This window comes from Rhopalosiphum maidis, chromosome 1 (assembly GCF_003676215.2).
Source record: "Rhopalosiphum maidis isolate BTI-1 chromosome 1, ASM367621v3, whole genome shotgun sequence".
Lineage (NCBI taxonomy): Eukaryota > Metazoa > Arthropoda > Insecta > Hemiptera > Aphididae > Rhopalosiphum > Rhopalosiphum maidis.
The window spans coordinates 70,716,305-70,730,870 of NC_040877.1; the positions used below are offsets into that span (position 1 = coordinate 70,716,305).

At 24.6% G+C, this 14,566-nt stretch overlaps 1 protein-coding gene and 1 pseudogene across 2 annotated transcripts; one reads left to right on the forward strand and one right to left on the reverse strand.

The window, feature by feature from the left end:
* The first annotated feature begins 776 nt into the window (after positions 1–776).
* Positions 777–5,079, forward strand: LOC113561008 (annotated as a pseudogene).
* A 3,883-nt stretch (positions 5,080–8,962) lies between these two features.
* On the reverse strand, positions 8,963–14,293 carry LOC113548257. Of its 2 annotated transcripts, XM_026949048.1 has the most exons (5): positions 14,155–14,293; positions 11,140–11,317; positions 10,938–11,053; positions 10,647–10,722; positions 8,963–9,146 (listed from the first exon to the last, which is right to left on the reverse strand). In XM_026949048.1, the coding sequence occupies exons 1-4, from the start codon at positions 14,210–14,212 to the stop codon at positions 10,688–10,690; spliced, it is 387 nt and encodes a 128-aa protein (XP_026804849.1). In that variant the 5' UTR covers positions 14,213–14,293; the 3' UTR covers positions 8,963–9,146; positions 10,647–10,687. The 2 variants fall into 2 exon arrangements, with proteins under 2 accessions (XP_026804849.1, XP_026804850.1); XM_026949049.1 differs by lacking the exon at positions 10,647–10,722.
* Positions 14,294–14,566: the final 273 nt, after the last annotated feature.

The following is a 14,566-nucleotide window of genomic DNA, read 5'->3' on the forward strand; positions in this document are numbered from 1 at the left end:
TTTGGATACGAGCACACCCGAGTTGTTAAAAATCCATATTCGTTATGGACTTATAATCAAAGCTTATCATCGCCGCTGCACTTAAGCAGACAAGATAAATCGTGAATAAAATTATGTAGAGAAACCCAATTTCTTGTGTACCTATAGGTACATACAAAAAATTATTAAAATATCACACCCAGGCACTAGTGTATGCGTATCCCAAACGTGTTGACGATGAAAAAATTAAATAAATCGAAACAAACAACAATCGTAGTCGTACAATAATAATAATAATAATAATATGTGTCGTGTGACATCTTATTAAATATTTATTATAAGTGCGTCCGGTATTAATATTATATCGTATCGTGCCGAAGCCGACGATTTGTTGTCGTACAGTGCCACATGACTACGACTTACAAGAGCACAAGAACCCCTTGTTAATATTTAACGCGTCATTTTATCGTTTTCGAACAGTTTATCGACATTTTTGTTATTGTTAGTATATAATAATAATAATACATGAATATTGAAACGTTCGGAATTCTAGTTCGGGTCACGGTGTATTTGTTTTTGTTGTTGTTGTCCGTTGTTACTGATTAATGGCTCAATGGTTATGCCATCGTCCGGACCATCGGACTGTCCGAGCTGCTTTCGGTGTCCAACGAAAAAAAATCCTTGACGGCCGCCGTTTTTGTATTGGTTAGCCTGTAAAATACTGGTTATATAGTGCCGCGGCGTTTGTCCTCGACTCCGTTTCCCGCCACCGCCGAGTACTTCGTCATAACTCGCCCCCCATTCACCAAGTCACCCATCGCCATTACAGCTGCTATAGTTGCCGCCGCCATTCACGATTCGCCCAAGCGCCCTCGTCTGCCCCGTCCCTCACCGTGTGAACGTCCGTCTTCACCGACCGTTTCTTTCTTCTCTTTTTAGTCGTTTCAGTATTGTGTGTTGTGCTGTCGCTCGTCGCCCGTATCTGTCTACGCATCGTCGTCCGACATTCGTCAGTTTCGACTTTCACTCGTTTGCTACTTTCCGTTTTATTATTATTTTTTTTAATAACAAATAATATTATATTATCCGTTCACGCGTTTGTCCTACAGGTTGGTACGTTCACTAAACCGTTTACTTACTGTTATTTACGAATAATGATTTACACAATAATTTGTTATTGTTTATTACGCACATAGACATTTCGTGTAAATTATATGCATCATAGTCCATAAATAACAAATACACCTTCAAATAAATTATATTTTGAAAATAATAATAAAAAATATTTTATTAATAACTTGTTTACTGTCCGTTTTTTTCCGCAGACTGAACAGAAATCATTTACAATGGCAATCAAAGGATTAACGCTGTTGGTGGTGGCTTTTGCGTTCTGCAACTGTGTGGTTAAGGGTGAGTGTTGATCAGCAATTGGGCGTTAGTCTTGATTATAAAAAAAAAAACGAAATAATATGTCTCTATCTATACCTACATTAAATGTTAAATATTTATCGGATATGATTGTTATTGTTCTGTATTATGCCTCGTTCGAATTGTTTGTTTGTTTATTTGACTATGACTTGATGACAAAAGCCATTAGCTATTTTACAATTTATTTTTATGAACATTTGTTATAAGCATTAATAAAATAGATTTGATTATTAAATCCTCTTCAGTGCTTGGAAAGTTTAATAGGAATTAATTAATCTCATAATAAACTACAGTTTATTCTGTTAAATTCCCATTACATGATTGAAAAAATAAAATAAATTTAAAGTTGTTATCGATTTAAAATAAAAATAAGAAGTGTTCACATTATTTCTAGAATCAAACACAATTCTAGTCGTATTCTGTGATGTAATCAATGTATGTTGTCCCTGATATATTCTTAAAAACTCAGCACAACCAAAAAATAATAAGTTTCTTTCAATATCTGTTTATTTAGTTGCATAGTGTTGATGAGAGTAGCAACCGTATTGTTATTTGAGGGACATCTATTTTTTTGTTAACAGGTAGGGGGTAGACAAATGATTGGTATTCATTATTGTTTTCAAATTTGTCATTTCAATTTCCAAGGTTATATTACTGACTGATGGGTGTCAATTACTATTTTTGTTAGCTGCACCTTACACTTAATTCACAGTCCACGATAGTCCTTATTATTGTTTTATTTTTTTAATTAAACTATATTAAATAATATTGTATAGTAAGCAATATATGTATATAATTTAATTCATTAATACCTATTGTCATAATTATTTTGTTAATAGTGAAAGGTTCATAACTGTAGAATTGTTATTTTTAAGATTTAATTACAGTTTATTTAATACTTGATAAAAAAATACGTTTTTCAATGTAGTGAGTAATGCCTTAAAAAATTTAATTAGAAATTTTGATGAAAACTGTAAATGTTTATTTTTCATTAATAATTGGTACTAATGACTTAATATTTAAATAAAATATTATGTATAAGTAAAAAATCAAAACGTATTCTTCTTGTTATTGCAATGAAATGAGAGCCCAACAATATTTTTGACAATTACTACAAAAATAGAATCAAATTTGTGTACTTAATTTTATTTACCAAATTTATTTATTATAAAATTAGTGTTGTGGTCATAATTCATAAGACAAATATGGAAGTTGTACTGTATACTGAAGTCACTAATATTATTTGTTTATTTCAGGATCAAATGATTGTACTTTGCCTTGGTTAGTGGATAACAATCCATTTATTTCTAAGGTTGAATCTTTTTCTATCAATAGATGTCCTACACCTATTATTGGGGATCAAACTAAAGAATATTGTTGTTATAATACTGACGGAAAGGTTGAATGTTGCAATTTTCAAGAATTTATGCTTTTCGGGTATGTGTGAATATATTGTTATTGTCTATTTTTAAAATTTAATTACTTTTATATTTTTCAGATTGATTTGTCTCATTCCGATTCTTATTGTTTTGCTGATTCTTTCGTCTATTCTCAGTTGCATATGTTGTTTATTGTGCCCATGTTGCGCTATTTACAAACGTAGGCAATCTGGCAGTAAGTAGTACTTAAACAAATGGCTAAATAGTTAATCATAATTAAAAAGACAAACTAGTTAACTAATAATTACAACTAATTACAACAACCATGAATATTATCATATTTAATAGATATTTGTTTAATTACTATTAGAAGTATTGATACTTTTAAACATTTATTTATTTTGTAATATAATTTTAGTTTTGTAGTTCCTTTGGCACAGCTTCTTCTAGTTAACATTTTTTTATTGTGCATGTTCTATAAATATTTTTTATATTAATGGTTTAATAATGTTCTTTAATTATTATTAAAATAATCAAAGAATAATACTTTAATAAATATGGTTTAATTTTTAATCGTATTATGAAAATAAGTTTTATTCTTGTTAAAATAACCTAAAACAAATTTATAATAGCACAACTTTTCAAACTATAGTATTCTGCAAAAATAAACAAAGAATGCCAAATATCTAGTTTTGCATGATTCACTTTTTTAATACTTGCACCTTAGTAAACCTATATAATATTTATATTAGCAAATAATATTCAAATAAATAATAAATAATTTTGAAATAATACTCGACATTTTTCTATTTTAAAACTTAGTAATTTGTAAAAAAAAAAAATGTGATGCTATTTATCAGCTACCAATATTAAATATATTATTTTTAGATTTTATACATTTAAATTGTTGATGTTCAATTTTACAATTACAAGACTAGTAATAATGGTTTATGTTAATTTAATTTTTGAAACCAGTTAAATTTTTCATAATTCCATGTTTGTGAATGTTTATTATCTGATTTAAAATGTTTATTTTAAAATAAATATTGAACAATTTACTGTGATAAATAATTTGGTTAATATTATTTGAAAGAATATTTTTAAATTTAAAATTTGAATATTATTTGTTGTAATGGTATTTTGAAAATGCATGTAATTGTGTCGGTTGTGGGTTTCATAATTCCCGTAAATAAAAACTGATTACAATTGAATGCATTTTCACAGGTTGTGTTTAAAAAAATATTACTGCAGGGGTACTTGTTCAACCGCTTTCAACCAATTGTGTCATTATAGAAGGTATGCCATCTATAATATCCAGTCATGGATCCTATTATGCTTCAGGTATAAATTATATTTAATCATTATATTTATTTTATTTTATTTTGTTAATTCTCATATAAAAGTGATTACTCCAAGGGGCTTCCCACTTTTGTCTGGTCCAGTCAAACCATACCATAAATTGATTTTAGTTATGATCAAAATATTGCTTTACAGTGTTAATCTTATTCTAATTGAGTATTATAGGGAAAAAAATTATACATTACAATTTTCTAATTCTTGAAATATTATAATTCATTTAACAAAGTAATGTTATTAATAACTTGATTTAGAAAATTGCTATTCAAAGTTTCGTGAAACTTATGAAAAAGACAAAATTTATTATTAATGTATGTTGTATGAGTAGTGATGTATTTACGAGGGCGGGAGTACCCCAAGAATCATCATTTAACAAACAAGAACAGAAAGCTTGATTTCATTTCATAATTTGATTATATTTATACATATAATTATATAATATAATACATTTTTCACCCACTTCTCAAATTTCATGATTTAAGCATGAGGCTACTCAGTGAATGCTATTTGCAGATGATCAATAGAAAAAAATTACAGGTGTACCAATAATATCCTATTTATATTTTGGAAAATTTAACCACACTTAATGCGATCAAAATAATATTAATAAAATTGTCAACACTTTAGATATTTTTAAATTTATACTATTAACTAATGTATTCATTATACAATATTTTTTTCAGCTTCAGCAGGTTCTACACCTTTAATACCTAAGAGTACCCTAAACAATACTATTAGTTAAAATATTTAACTAATAAAATCAATTTATTAAAATTATGTATGACTTTATAGTATGTTAAGTATCTGATAAATTTACTAAAAATATGTTAAGTAATTTAGATGTAAATGGATTTAAACATGAATAATACATGTTGACATTATGTTTATTTAAAAAAATATATACTTATTAACTATAAAACTTCAAATGCATTTTTCATGATTTTGAATCTAATATTGTGTTAAGTATTATTTATTATTACATATTATATAATATTTGATCTAAATTGATATTTTTGCAATTATGGATAACTATACATCTAAATTTAGTTTTTTATTAAGATATTTTTTTTACACAATCAAATATAAATGTATTCATTTAAAATAAGTTAATAAGCTGCTGACAGTGATGTATATTCCTTTTTTATATATTTAAATTATTTATATTAAATACATGTAATGTTAAGCACAAATCTGTTTTTATTTACATTCTTTTATTACTGTATCAATTTAATAATTTAATATTATAAACTTTTTCAGTTTAAACTTTTATAATATTTAATTAAAGCCGGTGCCAAATGCATTTAAAATAATAGTCTGGATGTCAATTAATTTATTTTGCTACATTAGTTTTTAACATAATTGTTTTTTTTTTAATACACTTTTTAATTGGTTGAATATGTAAAACTTTTTATGCTGTTTTATTGAGAATAAACATTATAATGTCTGATACCATATTTTTAATTTTTTTTTGTTATATATTATAACAAAGATTATTTTCACAAATATGATTAAAACATCATTATGTGATTGTTGAACAATATTAAGAGTATAATATTATGACTAATGTGAAACCAAAATCAATTGTGAAGATTGAAAAGTATTTAAAATATGACTCTTTTATTATTCTATTTTTATATAAAATGAATAAAAGTATTTGATAAAATGTTATTTTTTTAATAATTAAAAATACTTATAAATGGTTTTAAAATAAATTGAAATCATATACTATAGAATATAAAATACTAACTTAGCCTATGACTTATTTATTTTACTAATCCTCTTGGTTTATTAATGTTTATGATTCCAATTAAAATAAAATCCTCATTAAGTTTTTGTTGTATTTAAAAATATTAATTACTATGTATTTATATATTTAAATATTCTTTTATAAATAAAATGATGAAATATAGGAGTCTAACCATGTTTATTTCTAGGTAACTTTACTTTGGCTTCTTGATATAAAAACTGAGCGTTGCATGGATCTTAATATGGTTTTTAGCCATTTTTTTTTGTTTGAGAATCAAAATGTGGATGAATTTTTAAAAAATGACCAAAATATAACTTATAATTATTAGTAATTACATATTTGAAAGGTCTTAATTCATGATAATCGTATTAACAACTAATAAGTAGGTATTCATATTTTGTATTATGAATATAATTTGTTGGCTCAAAGCTAATGTATTTATACAAGGACTAGAGTTTTTGCTTTACCCTATATTACTAGTAATTGTTAATTACTAATCAATATGGTAAATAATTGTTATCTATAAATATAAACACAAAATTCTTTGTAAATACAGTAAGATTTTTTTTATCAAATAATATTCATTATTTAATAATTTATTCGTTGGAAACATATATTGAGTTCTATATCTTAGTTGGTTGTCAGATTATTTTTGTAATATTACCTATGTGTTTGAGTGTATAATACTATTTCTATAGAAATAGATACAATTCAACTTTATGGTACTAAGAGTGAATAATCAATAACCATTATCTATTGAAAATTAATATGAGATACATCGATAATTAAAATTATTCTAGCAATAAATATACTGTTTTTTAATAAAATATTCTAAAAAATATTTTACCTTATATTAAAATTTTAAATATGGACAGATTAATATCGCTCAAGAATTTTATAATTAAATTCAAAAGATTCGTGGTGAGAAACTAATATAAGTTGAATCCTCTAAAGCCAAGTTTTTTTTAAATTTATATTGTGTAAAAAAAAATATACCTGAGTATAATATATTATGTAAACACTAGAGTAGTTTTTTTTTGTTAAAAATTTCACTGAACAAAGTTGTACATTCTATATTTCTATAATTACGTACCTAGTGATTTAAGAATAAAATTTTAACTTAATAACATATGTTATAAAATTAAAATTAAAAGTTTAAATTGATTTTAATCTGTTGCTTGTACATAAATTTAATTACCTATTTATATTTAATTTACCAGAAAAATGGACTTAATATGTTAGTATCAACCTCTGTACAGAAAGTTTAAAAGTTATATCGAAAACGTGAATTGAATGTTACCTATATCTTAGACGGTTGCTATGGATTTTTTTTGTAATATTATACCTGCGCGTTAGTAGTTTGTGTGTATAATACTATTTATATAGAAATAGATACAATTTCAACTTTATAGTATTATATTATGGTAAGCTATTCATAATTTTAACTCTCAATGTTATTTAGGCCTAGTTGTGCCTATGTTAGCTTGTCATTTTTCCATTATGATGACTTAAAATAACATAGATAATTACTTTGATAAACAGTAATTTTTTTTTTAACATTTAACAAAATATAATGGATTCGTTGTGTTTTAATAATTAAGTAACATTAGTAAATAGCAAGAACATAATATTATCATGCCTATACGGCTACACACCACTCAATTTCAGTTTATGGACTATGACATAATTTATAATACTGTACACGTTTAATTTGTGTGGCAAAATAATTAAGTTATATCGTAAAAATATAATCCACAGATAAACGAAGTCTACCAGAATTTGTTGATGAATTAATTCTGTTGTTTCATTATTTTATGATAAAGCTATTGTTTTATTATTCACTGTACAACGTTAGTATATCAATATGAGCTATGAGGCCACTTTCTTTTCTGGTTAGTCAGCATTAGGTTAATAGTATATATATATATATATGATAACACATCATAAATTAATTAAAAAATTCAACTTTATTCTATTATTACAGTAATAGGATTATTTTATTCATAATCAAGTCTTAAAAAAAGGATGATCATAAATAAAAATGACATTTGTAGATCCGTAAAAATAAAAGTATTCGTTCAAGCTAATAAATGATAGCAGCATCAATAATAGATAAAAATAATATAAAGTAAAGAATAAAAAAAAAATATTACACTGGAAAAAAAAATCAAGGGTGTAAGTTCCATTATTGATCTTTTAGAATTCTTCTCATTCTTGAAATCCAAACTCCCCTTATCCAATAAACTCAGCATATACTAGTCAATAATTCAACCAGTTTGCAAGGCTGAAACATCTGCATAGATCGATGACATTGAGATAATTTGAAATTTTGAATGATCAAAAAATAGACCTAGTCTTTAACACTTTTTATTATGATAGTTTGTTTCTGAAACAAAGGCCTTATAGACAGAAAATGCTAGAAATCTTTCGGAAAAAGAACTTATAATTGAAGAGATGCACAAACTATCAAGTCTTCACTATCTATAGGATCCGTGATGGAATTGGGGAATTAATTTTGTTCCAACAATCCAACGGGATAATTTCACCACAGTCTAAATTTTCTATATTGACTGAAGTATCTGTTTCTAAGTCTTGTAGTAAAATTGTATTTCTAGGTAGGTACTAGGTATCAGGTATGTATTGAGTCGTAAAGCTTATCATACTCGCCATCGAATTTTGAATATTCTTTTTCTTCTGAATTTCTGATGCTTCAAAAGAAAATCCATAAAAAATTTTTATATGATTGGACATTGCGGCGTCAGTGGACATTTAGCTTAATAAGTTTTATATTTATATACATTGTATAAATAAAATAGAGATAAAAAATATTATAAAAATTTGAGGAATTTTTTTTAACGAAAAACACACATTAAATAAATTATTAAAAGAAAACCGATCATACTATACATTTATAACAAAATCAGTGAAGACTTAAACAGTATTTTAAAACGTATAATAACGACTGACAAGTATAATTTTAAACATGAAACAAGTTCAATACATTTTTATAAAATTGTAAGGTCCAATCTAATTTTTTTTTCGCTTTTTTAGAATAATAATATACAGTTTCAAAGAATAAAAATATCCGCCAGTTTATTCTCCAGGGAGTTAGGTACTATAAAAGTATAAACATTTAGTGAATATACAGAGCTAATAAAAACCCTGTACCTATTATTTTCTCTTTATAAAATATAATTGTTGTTGTTTTACTTATTAATATCGAGATAATGAGATGTTCTTGATTGTCTTCAACTATCCTAAAAAAAAAAACATTAAAAAATACGTATTATATTCCGTGAAAAAAACTTAAGCTATTTTATGTATTTTTAGTTCTGATAAATAATGTGTGTACTGTGTAAGTACCTAAATGTTATTGTTAGCCGTTGGGTTTAGAATATTCATAAGCGCAATTTGGACAATCGATCTGGGGGGGCTAAATTTATATAATACACAGAGACCCGTAGGAGCTCCGCCCCGCACCCCTCTAAAAAAATAACATAAGCATAGTGTTAAATCTTATAATTGCAAACGGTGATTAGGCATAGCAAATTTATTTAATATATCTTCATTGCTACAATAAATGTCCTTTTCAAAATAAATAATAAATACATTATACATACATCCTTTATAATTTTTCATTAATGTATAATTTTTATAATATTTTTATATGTAATATTTACCTATTATAATTTTAGTTTTTTTTTATCAGGATTATTAAATTTATTCAATAATAAGTATGTGATATGTAATATGTGTTAAAGTATTAAAATTAAAGCAAAATATGTAGTAAAATAAAATTTATAAATACGTAATTAGTTTTTTTTTTTCCACTTCGCCTATAAGATTCATTCGGTTATAAGACCAAAATTGCGCCTATGAGAATATTACTTTTATATACTTTTTATAACAATCAAAGATTTAACAAATTAAAGAAGTTTATTATAACTGGAATGTAAAATGTTAACAATATTATTGGGATTCACCTTGTTCCTTCATTTTTTACTCAATATTAAAATGTTCAATATATTTCCAGAAGAAAAAAACAAAACTATAGGTTTCGTTCAAACCATATACCAAGTTAAAAATTAAATCAATACTACTTACGTATAATTATAATATACCTACATAATTTAATAATAATATAGGTAATAATTAGCAGGCCCATTTAGAATTGTATCTTAATGGTCTCTAATTAATAATATAGGTACTGTGTGTTCAATTTTAAAGATAACAGGAAATATTTTGAACGCATGACTTTGAGTTTGATTTGAAGTTTTTTTACTGTGTACAGGACTTATAAATACATCTGTTTTTGATAAATTCTAATTTTTAACTATTTTTATCTGCGCATGCACAGTAAAATAACATTTTATTAAATAGTAATCACTATTTTTGATATTGGATTTGAATTGTTCTATTTTTTCTGAGCAACTTTGATCTTAACCGTTTTTTGATATCTCCAAAATTGACATTTATAGGACAGTCGTAAGTTTTATTAGGTAAAATGTAAATTTTGGAGATAGGTATCAATCCAGTATCAAAAATAGTGGTTACTATTTAAACATAGTTAAACATGAGAATTTATCAAAAACAGATGTATTTATAGGTATGTCCTGTACACAGTAAAAAAACTACGAATCAAACTCAAAGTCATGCGTTCGAAATATTCACTGTTACTTTTAAAATTGAACACACGGTATAGTACAAATTAGGTATGTATGTAATTGTCTATTGTTTGAAAATATTTAAATTTGTACTTGAATAAATGGTAGTCATAGGTCTTTGACTTTGAGGAAATCTATCCTGTCTGACGATATGGTGGTGGCGCACAACCTATTAAATTTTCTACTAATATTATTACATTATTTTTGGTTAGGCCAAGTATTTTGTCAACACTGAGGTATATATCAAGTACACCTTGGTTAACACTAAAATTCACGAAGATTATATTGAATATTTTGATCTTTCGTGTTATAAAACTATAATTTAATTAATGATTAAAATTAATTGATATAATGATATTACTGTAAGAATATTTTCATGCTTACTTCTAATTTGTCTGCGTTTATAAATCATACAAAATGGGCACATAATACAACATATACCACTGATGAATGATAAAATGATTAATACAATCAAAATAATTGGAATAAGAGAAATTAATCTGAAATAATATAAAAATTATTTTATTATATTGATTATTATAACTTATATAAAGACGATTTTGTTAAAAATAATGAAAAAATTTACTTAAAAACGAAATATTCTTGAAAATTGCAACATTTGACGTCTCCGTCCGAATTGTAACAACAGTATACCTTATTTGAGTCTTCAAAAATTGATGGACATTTGTAGACTGTCTTTGATAAAACCTTAGTGTAAAACGGATTACTTTGAATCATCCACGGTGGAGTACAATCAGTGGCCCCTTTAAATTGTAATTGATTTTTATTTATTTCCTATTAATTATTATCATGTTTACTTTATTCTATATTTTAATTTTGTTTTATAAACCGGAATTTATTTGTTGATATTTTCGATGTACACACAATAATAATATTAATATCTATTATATAAGTAGATCAAAATTTGATAAAAAAACTGATTTACACACTTTAAAATATTATTCACCTATTAATACACTAAATAACTTTTTATTTGTTTGAATGTTTTATATAGAAAACCCTATTATTTTTTTTTATTATTAATTTATTTTATAAATTGGTTAGGTACTTAATTAGGCTACTGCTTTTTATATTCATATTACTCGACTTTCAGTGATATATTAAATTTCTTCCCATTTTCTACAAGTAAAATTATTGGTGCGACAAAAACAGTAATTGCGTATTATAATATATTTATTTATACTTTATAGATAGATAGATAATAATAATAATAATAAAATTGTTGATTACCTTTAGGTAATCGTCAGTGGTACAACTAGCACTAAATCTTAGGGGGAGACTACAGGCGCTACAGCTCCACCTCAATATTAAGCCAAAGGTAACCTGTGGGGGTCTTCGTACCCCACACCCCCTTATATCTTAAAATTTAAATACCACAAAAATATCAACATTTATTTTAAATTATAGTATACAATAGTTGGTAGTATGTTATTCAAGATTCATTTTTCTTTTATTTACGGTTCTAAATTGTTGTAAAATTTGCTCAGGATCAATTTTTACATCTTTTTCAATACTTAATAAAGATAAATTACTGAAACGATCTGATTCATTAAAGATCTTAAATAGTATATTTATTCTCCTCATAGCAGACAATGCACGCTCAGATGTTGCAGAGGAAATTGGCAATATTTTGGCAATTTGAACCATCTTATACAAGTTTGGAAAAATTGTTTTGAATAAATGTTCTTGTATGAGATTAAAATGTAGTTGAGCGATGTTAAAAATATTTGTTATTACGTTGATATAAACTAAATAATTATTACACATTGAATTCAAAAATGTATAAAATATTTTTTTGTTTTGGGGGGCTAATTCTCTGAAGTCCCCCACCTGGTTGCGATTATGATAACCGCTCTGCAACAGTATATATATTGAGTAGTGTATCTACTTCATCATTAAGTTAGTCAATGACTCAATGTAATGAGTATAATGGATTATCCGATTATGTATTATTATTATTGTATTAAATTTTGATTTCAATTATAAAGCGCATTGTATATCATGAAAAATGATTTTAAGTGGATACTGTCAAATTTTTTTGTAATTTATGTTAAATATTTAATTGAAATCATAACTTCGACAGAGAAATAGGTCTAGGTCAGGTTATATAATTTTTTTATCTACGTACTAACTAGTAACTACTAGGTACGTATCATGTTTATATATTGTTTATGATTTTCTTTAAAATACATAGGAATTAATATATAAGTTAATCGGGAAATACAATTTTAGTTATGTACTTATGTATATCTAATCCATTTTATCTAAACCTTGAATTTGAATATGCACTCGTAAGATAGTAAATAAGTAAATAAGTGTTTCATATTAAATTATGACTCAACAATATTTCTAATATATATGTATACCTATGTAAATCTATTAATAAACAATTAATACTCGATAAATAGTATATACTATATATAATACATAAACTAATAGACTTAACATACAATTTTAATACTTGTAGATTGAATAAAATAAATATTGTTATCTAGTTAAAATATAAAGTTGGTATGGGTACTTCACACTTTTACAAAATTATTAAAAATAATAATATTAATAATACGTATTATTTTGTATCAATAATATTATGGTGTGTTATTTGAAATACTTGAATTAAGTTGCAAACACATTTAATTTGTTACGACTTATGATCATATTGGTAATTACTAATTAATAATTATTGACTTTTTTAACAAAAAGGGATGTGTTGGTGTGAAGTATTTTTAGAAATATATAAACTTCGTTTCATATGTGAAAAATTGAGAACCTCCTTTTTACAATAAACTATTAAGCTGTATATCTTAATTAAAATAGTAAATTTAAATTCAACCGAGTAGTTTTTTATGTTCATACACAATTAATACCTAGTTAATACCACAAATTATAATTTTTATTAGATAATAGTTTTACACTATACATCAAATACAATAGTAGTTATATTTATATCTAGTATACTTATTAGTAACAGAATTGTTTTATGAATTACTGAAATGCTAATACCTATATTTCTTTTAATAATTTTAATTTTAAAACCATATGTTTAGAATATAGCATTCATAATTCATATATATATATATATAAACCTATTTTTATGGCCATGGCCATATTATCAATACTTTTGAGTACCTAGGTAGGTTTGTAATTTGTAAACTTTTATAATTCAAAAATTATATGTGAAAATAAATTTTGATGTACTTTTATACATAATAAAAAAAAAAATAAAAATAAAATAAAATTGTCTTAGAAATGAATAGTAAAAAAGGATGGGCCTTATTTTAAACAAAAAAAAATGTGTATCCCGACGGGAAAATGTATTAACGATGTTAAACTAGTTTTGTAAATACCTAATAACTTTGTATGATCCATTGTTTTAAAATATAAAATGAGGGCACTTTAAATTATTATTAACACATAAACATAAAATATACAGTAACTGAGTAACCTATAAATAATATTAATAAGTTATAACAAATTATTATATTCAGTTATTAGTTAGACTATTACTGATTGTTACTAATATTTTAATTTTATATATTTGAATTACATATAATTAATAAAATCTATATAAAATCCTTACCTGATATACGTGTAGCCTGCAGCATAAAAATAATTAATATCACTGTTATTTTTTTCATTGCTTATATATTTTATTACTGTAAATAATATTATAGATATACTTCATAAGGTTCAGTATCATATAACAAATAATGGCAAAAATAAAATAAACTATAATATATATATATATATTATAATTTATATTAAACTTAGATAATCAATTGTTGAAAGATAAAAAAAACAGTAGCATCATGTTATTCCCATTATATTTATATTATAGTAATTACTTATTTATTTAATAAATATCTTGCGACTCAAGTAGTAGATATGTACATAATAGATCCAACAACATCTATATTATAATATATTTTAGTAAAATATTTAAGTGTATAATAATCAATAGTTAATAGATAATTAGATATCATAATACAATT

Bases quoted from the DNA above. Each gene is read 5' to 3' on its own strand.
- LOC113548257 (XM_026949048.1), bottom strand. From the start codon at position 14,212: ATGAAAAAAATAACAGTGATATTAATTATTTTTATGCTGCAGGCTACA. The intron at 11,054-11,139 runs GTAAATTTTTTC...ATATTATTTCAG, and splicing joins CAAGAATATTTCGTTTTTAA to ATTAATTTCTCTTATTCCAA. The intron at 10,723-10,937 runs GTAAGCATGAAA...AAAATTTAATAG, and splicing joins TAAACGCAGACAAATTAGAA to GTTGTGCGCCACCACCATAT.